The sequence below is a fragment of the Notolepis coatsorum genome (genome assembly GCF_963971535.1).
Source record: "Notolepis coatsorum genome assembly, chromosome: 5".
NCBI classification, from domain to species: Eukaryota; Metazoa; Chordata; class Actinopteri; order Aulopiformes; family Paralepididae; genus Notolepis; species Notolepis coatsorum.
Window position 1 is genome coordinate 135416367 of NC_140169.1, and position 17663 is coordinate 135434029.

The 17663-nt window shown below is 48.0% G+C and overlaps 1 protein-coding gene across 1 annotated transcript in view; it reads left to right on the forward strand.

Annotated features, from left to right (window-relative positions):
- Positions 1–17663, forward strand: part of LOC311228368 (glutamate receptor ionotropic, kainate 2-like) — a gene marked incomplete at both ends in the record, with an annotated part of 103550 nt that overhangs the window by 85525 nt on the left and 362 nt on the right. The window contains 2 exons of the mRNA XM_084314276.1: positions 15341–15522; positions 17464–17517. Coding sequence (XP_084170402.1) covers positions 15341–15522; positions 17464–17517 — 236 coding nt within the window. The remainder of the gene's footprint in view (positions 1–15340; positions 15523–17463; positions 17518–17663) is intronic.

Consider the following 17663-nt stretch of genomic DNA (forward strand, 5'->3'; position numbering starts at 1 on the left):
TAAGCACTTAATCACTTAATTACATTTATGAATTGAAATAGTATGCACTTTTATGGCAAGGAGTATTCGTCGGTATATCAATAGATAATGTCCAATCTCTGAAGGCGCAGGTGGTAAATATACGACCTGGAATAGTTAAGGAATAACAGCAATGATACTTTAATGATTATAGGCTGGATACACTAGAGGGGGTTAATCCGGTCGCTTGTAAGCCGACAGGAGTAGGAGGGGGGGGGGGGGGTAGAATCCAGCTGCCTCGTCCGGCCAAGGGTATCCCAGGAGAACCCACTGTAGTGCCGTTCAATGCGCCGGCGATCCTTGGACCACAGATGAAAGCAGGTGGACTCTTTGTGGGCCGGCTCTCTCCGGTCCACGGGGGAGAGATGTGGAGAGACCTCGTCTTGCAGAGCGTCTCCTCACCTTGCGTCCTCTCCAGGGGGGGGGGTTCCAACACACGGTAGTGTCGGGGGTCTTTATCCATAGAATAATCAAAGTATCCAAAGCATAATCCGTGCCTGGGAAGGCGGGCTGTCGTCGGTAGAATAATCCGGTATACAGGTCCACTCGCTCGTCGGCTCTGGGGCTCCTCGGGTGCAGCTTCACATAGGGTCAACCACCCTGGGTAAGCAGCCAGTTCTCTGCCCGAAACGATGGGGTACTGACTACGGTAGTATTCTCACCGCACAAAGCACTATATATTAACAGACTATTATTAGCTTAATAGACTACGTCCAACTCGACGATATAGTGCCAAATATGACTATTCAAATATTAATATACACGATGTCTCAATACCGATGGTAGGCCGAACTTGGCCTTACTCCCACACGTGGCATCGCGGGGAGGCTTTACGTCTGTGACTCTATTGGAGGGTAAGAAACTGGACTGAAAAGAAAGTCCTACTTTAGTAGCGCAGTATATATACGCACTATGAACAAATAGTCCCATTAGTGGTGCGGTAGCCAAATTCCTACGCGGAACTAGGACTTGTTCGTACATGTCGAGCGGTACGTTTGAACTGGGTCTGAGGGGTATGGCAGCCTGGCACCAAGGTCTCGACCAATAGTAGAATGGAGACTATTATGGGATGTTCAGTAGGCTAGAATGGATATTCAATGCATATTGTACAAGGAATATACAAGGGATATCAGGGAATATTAGAGAATATACAAATACAATTAAATATATATATATAAATAAATATATATATTCGGTTTAATCTGGCCCTTCACAACAGCCACCCCCTGAATAGGTCCCAGACCTAATCAGTTAAACGGAGACAGATTAATCGCGTTGTCTATTTACACATAAGGGTTTGCTGTAGGGGTCAGTCAACTTCACAAAGTCATAGGGTTGTAGGGTCATGGTCATCATCGATTGTGTCTGGGAGTCGAGGCAGTTCTATGAGCCTTGCCACGGGACGGGTGTAAGTGCGACCCTGGACGAGCACTTCAGCTGCTCGGACCTTGCCGTCGGCACCGGTGATCACTTTGCTTACGCGGCCGGCCGGCCACATAGCTCTGGGCAGTGATTGATCAATAATCATGACGACTGTTCCTTCTGTCAAATTGTCTCTCTCCTTTACCCACTTCTGGCGGGTCTGTAGAGACGGTAGGTAGTGCAGTAGGAAACTGTTCCAAAACTTGTCGGCTAATACTTGGCTGTACCTCCACATTCGTCGACCGTTCGCTTCTTCAGGCCGGTACATTGTCTGGGGTAATGTGGGATCTAGCCGCCCCATCAGGAGTGTGTTGGGGGTAACTGGGTCGATATCCGCCACATCACTGGAGACATATCCGAGGGGCTTCGAGTTAAGTACTCCCTCAATCTCCGTGAGGACTGTCATTAGGACTTCTTCCGCCACAGTCTGGGCCCCAAGTACTGCGTACAGGGCTGTCTTTATGGAGCGCACTTCTCGTTCCCAAGTGCCACCGAAGTGGGGTGCGTTTGGGGGGTTGAATTGGAAATCAACCTGTGCTGGAGCGAGGTGGGTCTTAAGTTCTGGGCCCATAGCTTGGAAGCTCTCTCTCAGCTCTCTTTCGCCGCCTTTAAAGTTTGTCCCATGATCGGACAATAGGGTAGACGGTCTTCCTTTCCGTGATATGAATCTACGGAAGGCCATAAGGAATGAGTCTGTGCTCATGGTCGGGAGAAGCTCGATGTGTATCGCTCTGGTGGTCATGCATTTGAATACAATACCCCACCGCTTCTCGGTTCCTCTTCCTTTCTTTATGTGCAACGGGCCAAAGCAGTCCATACCCGTTGAGTGGAATGGCTTGTCACCGATTCGGAGGCGACATGGAGGAAGGTCAGCCATCCTTGGTATGCTGGGCTGCGCGCGCCACTTGCGGCAGTCTAGACATGTTCGTTGGAAGCGTCGTACCGCCTCTCTTCCTTGTAGGATCCAGTAACGACGTCTGATTTCCGCGAAGACTCTTTCTGCTCCTGCGTGATGTACATCCTCATCGTATTTCTTTATAATCAGCTCTGTGACCTTGTGTCGGCTGTTCAATACGATCGGGTATTTAATGTCATCCGGTAGATTGGGGGCTCTGCGTAGGCGACCACCCACTCTGATGAGGGTGTGAGCGTCGCTCTCGGGGGCCAGGTGAATTAATCTGCTGTCGGATGGGACGGGCTTTCCTCCCTGTAGACAGGCCAATTCATCGGGGAACGAGTCTCTCTGGGCTCGCTGCAGTAGAAGCAATTCTGCTTCCTCGTAGTTAGCCGCTGACATATCAGCGGGGGACTTGCACTCCGGGTGGTACCGCAGGAATGTTCTTTGTTGTGCACTCTCTATGGACGTGCAATCGTTTATGTTAGGGTCGGTGGAGGCTATGGTGCTCAATCCACAGAACACAGACTTCTTAATTTCCACCTCCTCTGGACTTGCTTCCCTCGGGATAGGCATGGGCCACTGTCCTTCCGGGAGTCTTAGGAATGCGGGGCCGTCACTGTAGACATTGCGACGGGTGAGGTCATCCAGGGGCATCCCCCGGGTGATGACGTCAGCTGGGTTCTGTTTTGTATCAACGTAGCGCCACTCTGTTTCTCCGGTTAACTCTTCGGTTAAGTCTTGAATCTCGGTGACTCTGACTCCCACGAAGACTTTGTACTTGCATGAGTCCGATTTGATCCAGGCGAGTACCGTCGTGGAATCTGACCACAGGATTGTTCTAGACACCGGTATGGTGAGCTCACGTTGGATGAGCGTGGCTAGGTGCGCTCCGGCTAGGGCTGCGCAGAGCTCTAGACGTGGGATAGATTGTTGCTTGCGTGGGGCTATTCTCGAGCGGGCGAGGACAAATGCTGTGTAGATCTCTCCCCCTTGGTCTTGGGCCCGCAAGTAGGCTACTGATCCGTATGCGACCTCTGAGGCGTCACTGAAGACGTGTAAGTCCATTTTACATGTCTCTGGCCTCACCTTGGGTGGGAAGTAGCTTCGGCGCATATTAACGCCTGGGAGTGAGTGGAGCTCCATCTCCCACTCTCTCCAGGTGGATGCAAGGTGTGCGGGAATGGGGTCGTCCCAGCCCTGGTCCTTGTCCCACAATGCTCGTACAATAATTTTTGCCCTGGTGGTGTACGGTAGAATACATCCTAGCGGGTCATATTGTCGGGCGAGTGTTGTGTACACACTCCGTCTGGTGGTCGGCGCCGCCGCCGGCCTTCCCTGCTCCGTAGTCAGGGGCTTGTGTCTGTAGTGAAGCGAATCTGTTTTGAATCGCCACACCAATCCCAGGGTCATCTCCTGGGCTTCTCCCGGGATTGTAGCCATCCAGGTCTCGCTGCTGGCTGCCTTGTCCTCGGAGGAGAGGCTGCGCAGTACTTGCGGATCGCTGCTGGCCCACTGCCTGAGATCAAAGCCGCCTTTGATCAATGAGGCGCGGAGTTTAATCAGGAGAGCCTCGGCTTCTTCCTGGGTTGAAAGGCTTTGTAGACAGTTGTCTACGTAGAAGCTGTTCTTTACGCTGTGTCGGACCTCTTCGTCCGCTGCTGGGTCCTCTGCTACATGTTTCTGTAATGCAAATGTCGCACAGCAGGGGCTGCACGTCGTTCCGAAGGGGAGGACTTCCCATTGGTAGATGGCTGGGTGCTCATCTCCTGGCTTCTCTCTCCATAGGAACCGTAACAGGGGCTTGTCCGCCTCTACTAATCTCACCTGCAGGAACATTCCTTTAATGTCCCCGCTGATGGCCACCTTTTCCTGGCGGAAGCGGAGTAGAACGCCGAGTAGGGAGGGGCCGAGTGTGGGACCGGGCAGTAACTCTTTATTCAGATTTTGGGATCCGATCTGGTAGCTGCAGTTAAATACTATGCGGTCTTTACCGTTGTGATGGACCTTGTGGTGGGGCACGTACCACGATTCAGTGGTCTGGTCAGCCTCTTTAATGTCCATCTTTGTGACGTGTCCCGCTGTGATGAGCTTCTCAATCTCAGCGCGGTATACACTCTCTTGGGCGGGGTTCTTGGCTAAGCGCCGCTCCGTGTTCAGCAGGTACCGTTCTATGGCGTCTGTCTTGGCGTGGAAAGTAGGCATTCCTTCTCGCCGCAGGAGTGGCGTGGCGTATCTCAACACGCCGTTGACCGGGACTCTCTTGGTCCCTGTCTCGAGGAGGTGAATGGCGTAAATGTCATCTTTAGAGCGAATGTCTTTCTTTCCATTCTTAAAGGGCATTTGTTCCAAGCTCCATAGCCGCTCTACGTGTTGCAGGAGTGCGGTTTCTCCCTCTGTGACTCGGGAGTGGAGACATCTAGTGGCTGTACTTCGGTTGAGAGATTTGGCGAGCGGGCCTTGGAGAGTCCATCCCAAACGGGTCTCGACTGCTGCAGGACAGCCTCGGGGTCCGGTATGAACCCGGTCTATCGGGACAATGAGGTCTGCATGGTCGGAGCCTATCAACAGGGTCGGCATAGCATTGTCTATGAGCGGGATCGGTAACTTGCGCAGATGTGCATATTTCTCCATCAGCTTGGCGACGGGGTATGTGTACCGCGACAGTCCTATTTCTTGGCTGGTGAAAGCGTCTGCAATCTGGTACCGTCGCTCAGGCTGGCCGCTTGCTGCGATAGAGAATGAGACATTCTCGCCCTTTATCGTCTTCAAATCTCGTCTTATTGTCCGAATTGTCATTTGGGTTTCGCTTCCCCGCAGCCCTAGCTGGGCCGCAGCGGAGGCGAGCAGCAGGGTCTTCTCTGACCCGTCATCGAGGACGGCGTAAGTGTCCAGGACTTTATTCTGGTGGCTTAGTGTCACACGCACTACTTTTAGGAGTACTCGGGCTCCACTGCTGCTGGCGGGATCGATGTACATGACGCTCGCTTTGCGGCTGGATGGTGCAGGTGAAGGGCGCCGTCTGTTACTGTCGTGAAGTATGTCCAGATGGGCTCCATCGCACTTGGTGCACCTTTTCTTTAAGCGGCATTCGGCTGCCATGTGTGAGCGCGCACAGCGAAAACAGCGCTTGTTGGACTTTATCCATTGACCTGCTTCCTCCGCGTTCAGCTTGGGGAAGGAGTCACATTGCGCTAGCCAGTGTTCTTTCTCACAGTAGGGGCACACTATCTTCCACTTCTCCGTTCTGGAGGGGGTACTGTGGCTCCTGCTGCTCGGTACTGACTCCGATTGGTGCATCACAGTCACCGATCTTCTTCCATCATTTAGTCGTCTGGTTCCTTCTCTGGAGCCAGGGGTGCTCCGTCCGAATGTATCTAGCCGTAGGCTGCTGACTTCTCTCGCCAGGAAGTCTGCTAGATCGAGGAGGTTCGGTTCGGGGCCATTCGGGTCTCTGTGGTCCCTCTGCCGCCTAAAGCGCTCCTGACGAGCGGGCGGCAGCTTCTCCAGGATCCTTTCCACATTTGAGTTGGCGTAAAGTTCATACTTCCCCTTCTCTCTTTGCGCTCCCAACATCCCTACCAGGGACTGCACTCTGATGGACAGGTCGTCCAGTGCTCGATTGTCTATTGCTGGGGGTAAGCGGTCGATGTGTCGGATCTCCTGGATCACGTAATCCCATATGCGCCCATACCTCTGGTCCAATGCTACCAGCGCTGCTGTGTATGGGGTGGTGGAAGTCGCGTAGGCGAGCGCTATATTATGTGCGCGGGGCACCTTTAAGTGCTGCAGTAGGATGGCGTATTTGTGGCGTTCATCCAATACATCCACCAACATGGTCTCCAGACACATGCGGAGTTCTGTATACTGGGCCCGGTTCTCTTGGGTGAAGTCGGGTACCATAGGCGTGCCAATGTATGACGCTGACTGTGGATACATCGGCGAGCGTTGGGGGGGAGGCCTCCTAGGCGAGTCTCCTCCCGCTCCTTGGTATGGGCTGGTACCGGCAGTGTACCATGGCCCGCTTGTCCAGGTGCTGTTCCTCGGTGCGGGTCGTGCGTCGTGCTCACCCGTGTATAGAGTCGGGGGTCTGTAGCGCAGCTCCGCGGGAGTATAGCCTGGGCTGTACCGGACCTCCTGGTCCGGTAGAGTACTGTGCTGTCTTCGGGCGCGGTTCTCCTCCTCTTCCTCTTCGTCTTCAGTTAGGTCATCCAGTGCTTGTAGTCTCTGGTTTAGCCTCTCCACAGGATATGCTGCTCCTTCCCGGTTGCTAGGTCTCGCTTGGACCGGTGGGGGGAGGTGGTCTGTGGGGGGTATAGACCTCGTCTGTTGGTCAAGTTCAGGGTTGTTTACTCGGCTAGGGGATGCCGCCCTGGAGGTGTGTCTAGACGAGTTCCTGGAGCCTCTGGCGGAGGGAGAGGGTGTTGTCCGTCTGATCAGCTGTTCTATTAGTTGCGCTTGCTGTCTGTCGCGCTCTGCGTCCCGTAGAGCACCAGCAGCTGTTCGCTGGCTGTCTGCTCGGTCTCGGGCCACATTCTCTTCCATCTGAATGCGTCTTATTTCCAGGCGTATGTGCTCTTCTTCGCTCCGTTGCTGTAGCTGCAATCGATCGCGTTCACCCTGGAGTCTATCGCGTTCAGTAGAGGCTTTCAGGCTGACGAGGAATGCCTGCTGTAGGGTCCTCTCTGCCTCGCTGGGAGAAGGCGGTTGTATAGGGGAGCCTTCCCTCGGGGTACTCCTTGCGGAGCCTTGGAGCTCTATCTCCACGGTGCTCTCCCCGTCTTCTTCCGTGCCGAGTCCTCTCTCGGTAGCGTTGTATTCCTCCCGGGACTCATCGGGGACTACTTCTTCAGTACTGGCGGGGTGTGAAGTCATGTCTGGTTCCCACTGGTCCCCACCGTGAACTTGGTTAGTTACATTAGAGCCCGTAGGGGCCTCTATGGTCGGGGTAGTCTGGGCGTTGGGGTTAGACATACTTTTACTTTCTAGTTTTACCGCGTTTACTGTTAGTAGAAGACTAGGTTGTTGACTGACAGCGTAAGCCTCTAAGTACTGAGGGAGCCGTCGTTCGCGCTGCGGGCGTTGGTTAGGAGGATCGTTTTGTGGAGTGTTCATCATAGGCCATTTCAATATTAATAACACTATATTAATATTACACTAATTACCCTCCGGCTCGAAGGACCAATTGTAACTGAGGGGTACAATTCCCTGACTGTATTACTAGATATGATACTTACTACCACTACCTTTGTACTTAATATTCGGCCACCCAGTACACGGCATAAATATATTATCATGAACACTCTCACGTAGATGAAACGGATCCAACACAAATGTACGAATTAGAAACAGGTCTTTATTTCCTACACAGCGATGGTGTGTAGAATAAGCACTTAATCACTTAATTACATTTATGAATTGAAATAGTATGCACTTTTATGGCAAGGAGTATTCATCGGTATATCAATAGATAATGTCCAATCTCTGAAGGCGCAGGTGGTAAATATACGACCTGGAATAGTTAAGGAATAACAGCAATGATACTTTAATGATTATAGGCTGGATACACTAGAGGGGGTTAATCCGGTCGCTTGTAAGCCGACAGGAGTAGGAGGGGGGGGGGGGGTAGAATCCAGCTGCCTCGTCCGGCCAAGGGTATCCCAGGAGAACCCACTGTAGTGCCGTTCAATGCGCCGGCGATCCTTGGACCACAGATGAAAGCAGGTGGACTCTTTGTGGGCCGGCTCTCTCCGGTCCACGGGGGAGAGATGTGGAGAGACCTCGTCTTGCAGAGCGTCTCCTCACCTTGCGTCCTCTCCAGGGGGGGGGGTTCCAACACACGGTAGTGTCGGGGGTCTTTATCCATAGAATAATCAAAGTATCCAAAGCATAATCCGTGCCTGGGAAGGCGGGCTGTCGTCGGTAGAATAATCCGGTATACAGGTCCACTCGCTCGTCGGCTCTGGGGCTCCTCGGGTGCAGCTTCACATAGGGTCAACCACCCTGGGTAAGCAGCCAGTTCTCTGCCCGAAACGATGGGGTACTGACTACGGTAGTATTCTCACCGCACGAAGCACTATATATTAACAGACTATTATTAGCTTAATAGACTACGTCCAACTCGACGATATAGTGCCAAATATGACTATTCAAATATTAATATACACGATGTCTCAATACCGATGGTAGGCCGAACTTGGCCTTACTCCCACACGTGGCATCGCGGGGAGGCTTTACGTCTGTGACTCTATTGGAGGGTAAGAAACTGGACTGAAAAGAAAGTCCTACTTTAGTAGCGCAGTATATATACGCACTATGAACAAATAGTCCCATTAGTGGTGCGGTAGCCAAATTCCTACGCGGAACTAGGACTTGTTCGTACATGTCGAGCGGTACGTTTGAACTGGGTCTGAGGGGTATGGCAGCCTGGCACCAAGGTCTCGACCAATAGTAGAATGGAGACTATTATGGGATGTTCAGTAGGCTAGAATGGATATTCAATGCATATTGTACAAGGAATATACAAGGGATATCAGGGAATATTAGAGAATATACAAATACAATTAAATATATATATATAAATAAATATATATATTCGGTTTAATCTGGCCCTTCACAACAATGATGATGATGATGATGATGATGATGATGGTGATGATGATGATGATTGTGATTTCAAACATGATGACATGAAAGCCAAGAAGCAACAACTTGTGAACTGAAAAAAAATCCCTGCCTTTTTTTTCTCCTCACAGCTCACAAACTGCACGTTTTGTAGCCTGTCGGCTTGGCTCAAAAATCAATAGCTCACTGTTCTGCATCAGTCCTCCAGGTCTGCCCGTCATGTCAGTCTTCCATGAGAATGAGCAGCAGTGTAAAAAAAAAAAAAAAAAAAATAACTACATTACCCAGAATGACCCTGTGTCTCTTTGGATTAACGCCATGCAGAGTTATTGTGTGGGGGGCTGACAGCAGCCATGAATAACAGAGACACTCGTCCTCTGAGGGCTTTGCCGTCAAAAGCGCTTGAATGCCGCATGGTTGTGCTCTTGTTGTGAAGTGGCTCGCGATGATACAGGGATTTTAATATGGCAGAAATGACAGTGCTTGTCGAATAAAGGACGACAATATTTCAATGTTGATCTACTGTTTGTAATGTACAGTAGTTGACAACTTAATGCGAAAGTATGGGCGAACTGAGAAGTCATATAATGAATATTCACTCCCATAACCAGACCAATGAATATTGTCCTTCAGGTGACAACCACGTTTCTGTTCCTTATTAGTATTCTTCGTATTATTTTGCCTTTTGTATCTTTGCTCCCATCTCCCAATTTAGTTGTTGTACCAATTCCCTTCCTGGTCATTGCGCTGCCCTACTGTGTGTCTGAGGAGGGTGTAGACTACAGCATGTCTCCTCTGTCCGTCTGGAGAGGCTGTAGACTACCGCATATCGTCTCTGTGGGTCTGGGGAGGCTGTAGACTACCGCATATCGTCTCTGTGGGTCTGGGGAGGCTGTAGACTACCGCATATCGTCTCTGTGGGTCTGGGGAGGGTGTAGACTACCGTACCGCATATCGTCTCTGTGGGTCTGGGGAGGGTGTAGACTACCGCATGTCGTCTCTGTGGGTCTGGGGAGGGTGTAGACTACTGCATGTCTTCTCTGTGGGTCTGGGGAGGGTGTAGACTACCACACGTCTCCTCTGTGGGTCTGGGGAGGGTGTAGACTACCACACGTCTCCTCTGTGGGTCTGGGGAGGGTGTAGACTACCACACGTCTCCTCTGTGGGTCTGGGGAGGGTGTAGACTACCACACGTCTCCTCTGTGGGTCTGGGGAGGGTGTAGACCACCACATGTCTCCTCTGTCCGTCTGGAGAGGCTGTAAACTACCACATGTCTCCTCTGATACATGTGGAGTCGCCAGCCGCTTCTTTTCACCTGGCAGTTCCATGCTATCTCCCCCGGACCCACACGCTTCCCGCCCACGAGCGCTGCCAGAATGTGTTTGTGGGGATGACTGGCCAAGCCGGAGATACGCCGGGATTTGAACCAGAAGGGAAAGTCATTATATCCATGTGTCATTTACCAACATGTCAGTGAGCAGGAGCAGTTACCACGGTGACAGACCAGTAAGCTATATTAATCTCAGATGAGGTCATCGTAAATGGACCCCTCATCGCACTACATTGCCCAACCACCCACCCCCTTCAATAATGTTCTGATTCACCAGCAAGGGGAGTGGAGGAGGAGGAGGAGGAGGAGGAGGAGGAGGAGGAGGAGGAGGAGGAGGAGGAGGGAGAGGGGGGGGGGGGTTAGGCAAGATCAAGGCCACCTACCTCCTGGGGGGGGAGTATTTCTCGTGTGACACCTGATACTCTGAGTTTGACACTTGGCGTGAGAGAAGGTTTAGTAGTACCCCCCGCACCCCTACCCGCAGGGCCCATCACTGTAATCACACAGCTTCATGCTCCAGGGCGTGTGCCACTGATTGTAGCCTCTCTTGACGGCTGGCAGGGAAAAACCAGTGGAGGGCGTATCAAATATTCAAACACAGCCGTCGGAAGGAACTGACCGGAGATTACAAACATCCACGCTGAGGTTTTACCAAACGCTGTGCTCCCCTGGTGGAGTTTTGCCGGCTAACCCCTACCGTACCAGCAGCAGGGGACAGGGAGAGCTACAGTAGGGATCTATCAGGATCACCGGAGGAAAGGAGATCCACAAGATTCTTTTTTTAAAACACCTCTCCAACAAATGGTACCTTCTAGTCTACTTTTCACCCCCCCCCCCCCCCCCCCCTGTATCTAAAGCCCCTCCCCCCAAGGGAGACCCTGCCTACTCAGTGTGAAAAAATATTATAAGAAGAAGAAGCCAGAGTCTTCTAAGAGTGGTTATAATTTTTTTTTTTTTAAGAAATCCCATCTCTCTCCAGTCTCTTTCAAGCCAAGCACCCATCCCCCACCCTATACCCACCTTCCATCCCTGCCCACCCACCCTCCCCTCCATCCATTCATTTTTACACCCGTGACAAGTAATAATTTCTCCCATCAATCTGGCCCCCTCTCGTCCCCTGGAGTCGGAAGTCCTCCGTGGACTGAGAGACTCATTGTAATCTCATCACAGTATCTCCTGGAGAGCTCTCTACCTGAGGGGAGGGGAGGGGAGGTCGGCGAGGGGGGGGGGACATGATTGCAGCTCCACGTGGGACAGTGCAGCGGTGGTCTCTCCGGGGGGAAGCAGTCGAGCAAACAGAGCCCTTTCTCATCAGGAGCCCATCTGGAGTGTCTGTGTGAGCGGGCGACAGGATTGGCACTGGCTTTCCATCAGGATGACATTTAGACTATTCCATGCACCCGTATGCGGGTCGCTCGATAGTCGAGTGAAGCAACATCTTGAAGCTGCTATACTTGCTTCTACATTTCTGGTTTAAAAGGATACGACGATGTACACATGGTCTGAGGTGTTCTGTGTTCACCCGCCAAGTGCGAGAAGGAGGACCGATCAGACGATGCATTAGAGGCAGCCGTACATGTCAACCTTATTCTGCAGAGAGTTGAATGCAGCTGGTTTATTGCCTTCGTAAAACCAGGCACTTCAAAATGGTGATGGATGAACATCTATATTGATTTGACTTTTCCTACTCAGGGTTGAGGAGTAATGGGTTACATGTGACTGGATTCTAGTGAGCCGGTTACAAAAGAAAATGGTAAATTTTTATTCATTACAGTTACTGGGGTGAAAGACAGTAACCAGATTACATAGTTTATACTTTTGAAAAAATAGGTTAAAACAAGGTTTACAGTAGTACCTTAACTCATTCAGCGCCAGCTATTAGTCGGGGCCCACGGTAGTTAGGCCGTGCTTTAAATTATAGGACTGCGTCACCTTGTTTGTAGAGCTATAACTATATTCTATATTATAGCTATGGATACAATACTATGGCCCATTTGACATCACCTATCATCTATCGTTCATACGTTCCCGTGTTATACCGTGGTGAATATAAGTATGGTTTTAGAGCGGTCTAGGGTAATTCATGAAATGCTGAGTTATACTGTAGCCCTAATAGGGCTGACCCATATTAGTCGATTAGTCGACTAATCGGTCGAAAGGAGCCGTAGTCGACTGCCAACCTCTTAGTCGAATACAAACAAAATAAAAAAATATTATAATTTTTTTTATCATTCTTTCCAAAAGAAAAGAGGCCTAGAAGCGTGGCTAACACTAATGGCACGCATACCAGAGGCTAACTGACTAAGAAAACAGGCACAGAGGCACTGAAAGAGGATTTCACCCATCTAATGAACACACTAGAGACAAATATCAAGATATATCCATCAGTGGACCAAGTGCATGCTTTTGCAGAGGACAAGAAGCCTTCAGTCGACTCCTTCAGACATTAAGCACCCCACAGCCCAAATGGAATGATAAAAAAAATATATATATTATAATTATACTTATTATTATTTAAAAAAAAAATTGTCGACTAATAGTCGACTAACGGCAAATTTTTGCCAATCATAGTCGACTATCCAAATCCTTAGTCGGGGACAGCCCTAAGCCCTATACGTCAATTCCACTATATACGTTGCAGTTTCTTGCCTGTACCCGCTATTATTCCGAAAAAAAATCTATATCATAGGTATTATGTTCCATCATAAGTGCATGAAAGGGGGGGGGGGGGGTCGTTTCTGATTATTTGATTGTCAGTAACGGCATTCGTATTGAACACTAAAAACGTTTATCAGCCCGATCGGTATAAAAGCATTGCAGGATCAAGCTAAAATTGACGTCAGATCGTTCTTACCTGTGATCGGGAGTATTCCAAAAATAATATTCCATTTGTTTGATCGCCATCTGGTACATCCAATGTCTATTTGGTCCACGGCATAATCCACCACAACATATGGATCGGGGATATTTGACGCGCTTCAATGGAACCGGGAGAACGGCTGCCTTTGCCCGACAAGGAAACATGAAACCGGAGACGTTTGGCCATTACACAGGCCAAGATACAAGGTTACAAAGGGTGCTCAATACCGCCGTCTAGCGGGATGAGGCCGGTATTGCACCTTGGCGACCTCAGACTCATTCCCTATGGTAACACAGAGGTCCCAGGGCTGTACGCTTTTTTAGGGGCAAATTTTTAAATAACAATTTTACCATTATTTATTTTGTTTTTGATTTGTTTTTGATTTAAAAAGAAAAAAAAATGTATATAATTTTTTTTTTAAATAAAATATATATATTATATAATCATACTTGTAGTTGTATTATCTGCGAGACATCGCCACCACGCAACAAGTCTAAATGCTCGCTATATGCAACCAGCTCCACTGTCTGTGTGTACTCGAGTAGCCTCCAGCTACGGCCAGGATTCCCCGGAGCTGCAGCTGGACCCTATACTGTAGCCTCCAGCTACGGCCAGGATTCTCCGGCGCTGCAGCTGGACCCTATTGACTATATTCAGCGTGCCCTCAGCTCGAATACGCATCGACTTAGTGTTATAAGACATTGATATCAGGAGCTATCTGAACTATTTAGTTTAATGGGACGTTTCGTTTTGAACAGTAAGCTAACGCGAGCTATCATGCACTACTAGACTTACTGGAGCATTTGTTGATAGCTATCAGTAGCTAGCCGGCTGGCAGGCTCACCGAGGTCCCAGTGTCCCACTAGAGACTAGTGTTTACAACAGCCACGGGTGCGGGAGGGAGGAGGAGCAGCAGACGCCGCAGCTCTCTCCGTGTGTCTGTGTTCAGTTCAGTTCGGCTCACTATAGGAGGTCGAACGCGTCGAAAATACGAAGCAATACTAACTTTACTTTTCTTCATAGCTAAATCAGACAGTCAGCCAGTCTATCAGAGTGAGTGCTCAGTCAATTGTTCCAGCTGATCATACCTGCTGAGTGCTCACTGCTCAGCTCGCGTGAGTGACGTCATCGCGTCATCACACGCCTTGGATAATTTAGGAGTGAAATGCGAATGCAAGACTTGAAAGCACTACTCGCAAGCCCGCCCCCAGATAATATTTACCAATCGCAACGGCCAATTAAAGGGGCAATTCGCGACGATATCATCGCAGTGTACAGCCCTGGGTCCGTGGATGAATAATTAATACAAATATTGAATAAAGGAATAAACAACCAAAACCCAGGAAATCTCGGGTCTTGGCGCCCAACGCATGGCGAGTTAACCCGGGATATCTCGGGTCTGGCGCAGAATGTGTTAAGTAGCCTACATATTCTTTATAGTTTGGAGGCAACATAACACAATTTATTTTTTAGTATGGCGGCTGATTACATTCTAAACAGGTAACCAGTCATCTGTAACGGATTACATTGGTATTACAATTCTAAACAGGTAACCAGTCATCTGTAACGGATTACATTGGTATTACAATTCTAAACAGGGAACCAGTAATCTGTAACGGATTACATTGGTATTACAATTCTAAACAGGTAACCAGTAATCTGTAACGGATTACATTGGTATTACAATTCTAAACAGGTAACCAGTAATATGTAAAGGATTACATTGGTATTACAATTCTAAACAGGTAACCAGTCATCTGTAACGGATTACATTGGTATTACAATTCTAAACAGGTAACCAGTAATCTGTAACGGATTACATTGGTATTACAATTCTAAACAGGTAACCAGTAATATGTAAAGGATTACATTGGTATTACAATTCTAAACAGGTAACCAGTAATATGTAAAGGATTACATTGGTATTACAATTCTAAACAGGTAACCAGTAATCTGTAACGGATTACATTGGTATTACAATTCTAAACAGGTAACCAGTAATATGTAAAGGATTACATTGGTATTACAATTCTAAACAGGTAACCAGTAATATGTAAAGGATTACATTGGTATTACAATTCTAAACAGGTAACCAGTAATATGTAAAGGATTACATTGGTATTACAATTCTAAGCAAGTAACCAGTAATCTGTAACATAAGATCTCCAACCCTGTTCACTGTGTCCACAGGTCTCATTCGATTACAGGAGCTGATCAAGGCTCCGTCACGATACAATATTCGTTTGAAGATCCGTCAGTTGCCATCGGAGACCAAGGACGCCAAGCCCCTCCTTAAGGAGATGAAGAAAGCGAAGGAGTTCCATGTGATATTTGACTGTGGCCATGAGATGGCTGCCTGGATACTGAAACAGGTCTCAACCCACCTGATATACTTCTTATGAATCATGAAGGCTGTTTTATTTGGTCGTTTCCTTCCAACCTACAACAGTATAGTAGCCTACATTATGTATGCCTTTATAATAATAATAATCATAATCATCATCATCATCATATTAGTGATAATCAAACCGTTAACAAAGAGGCCTATTAAGATGTTAGATCCTAATATGAAAAACGATGTGATTTAATGTTCTATGCCTTACCTTGACGTTGACTATTTTGCTGCTTATTTTATGTCTGTACTTTATGCATTGCTCTGGATCTGCCAATGTTGTGCTCATTTCATCTTTATGTCTTTTCTTTTTACTGCTGTGAAGCACTTTGAGCTGCAATGCTTGTATGAAAGGTGCTATACAAATAAAGTGTATTATTATTATTATTATTATTATTATTATTATTATTATTATTATTATTATTATTATTATTATTATTATTATTATAATCATAAGCGGAGATTGCGCTCGTCACCAATGCAAGAGACTCCGGTCTCGAATTCCGGTGTCAGCATTGCCTCCGGCTTGGGCCAGTCGTCATACTATCTCAATTGGCAGAGGTAGCGGGTGGAAGTCGATGGGTGGGGATTGGACGTTGTGGACAGCGACTCCTACAGGTCGGTTGGGGGACGCCTGCACAGCAGAGACAGGAAGTAGCGGGGGTAGTGTGAGCCTCCCATGCGTTACACCTTGCCACTGAGAGTCCGCGCTGTCTGGTGAAAAGATGCGACAGGCTGCCTCCTCGTGTACCGGAGGGGACACGTGATGCAAGGCTTCTATCCTCCCTACGACCGACCAGTGGGAGGCATAGTCGAGCAACGTTCAAGACAGGGGAGGGAAGAATTGGAAATACGAAATTGGGATGGGAGAAAAATTGAAAAATAAGGAGAAAAAGTGGATTAAAAAAAATCATAATCATGATAATTTGTATTTGTATAGCACCTTAGAAGCACATTTGCAAATTGCATTACAGAGAATATAACAATGAAGCAGAGCAGACAAAGAGCATATCGTCTTAGGCAAAATAGAACATACATACTGTAGAAGAGAAAGAGAGAGCATAAATAAAAACAGTGAACAACAATAATAATACTATGTTGCTTATAAATACAATACAAAAAAAAGATTTTTACTTGATTTGAATGAATGACTTGGTGAGCTTGAGCAGGTTTTATGGGTCTTAAAATCACAGGCCCTGTCACCCCTTGTCAGTCGAAACCTTGGAACAGTCTGCAGGGCAATATTATATATTATTATTATTAGATATTATATATCCATTATGTCCCTGGGATTGAAACAGTGATCGAATACCTACTTCGTGTGGTATACGTACTAATATGAACTACATTAATACCTTCCCTTCATTACTTAATCTTTTATACATTAATCCATTTCATCCATACCTCAAATCTGTCTGTATGCATGTTTTATCTCTTTTATAGAATATTAGATCTCTTTTACTGGCTGGACATAATGGATGCTCTCTGTTTCACAATCAAGGTTTTTTAATTAAAAAGTCTAATTCCGCTTGCAGGCATGTTAAATTAATTTAACTGGGAGCACATTATTTATCCATCTGGAATTTCATAAAAATTTCATTTTAAAATTACATTACACGCTTCGCTAATTCAATATAGTTGTGTCCGCCGACAGAAAATGACACATGATGGAAATGTCACCTATACTTCGTGTCTCCATTCGTGTTCAAACGTGAAATATCTACGTGAAAAACCTTTTGAAGCCTTTTTTGTGGGAAAATAAAAGAAACTCCCTTCTTTATTCTCTAGAGATGTGCAGTATATGTTTTTTCTTTCTCAAATATTACACCCAAAGCTATTTTGTTAAATCCCTTTTTCCCCTCTCTGTTCTGAAGACCGTTTGTATGTTATCACAGCGCCGCTTCTGTTGTTTTCCCTGTAGGCCTTGGCCATGGGGATGATGACAGAGTACTACCACTATATCTTCACCACGCTGGTGAGTAGGGCACCAGCTCCCGTTCAGTCTGCACCACAGACAGTAGCTCTCTTGTATCCCGAGCCTCACCCTGGCTTCCCTCCACTGCCGTACTACACCAGTGATTTTCAGCCTGGGCCGGTCCGGGAAAGACATGCATAGTAATT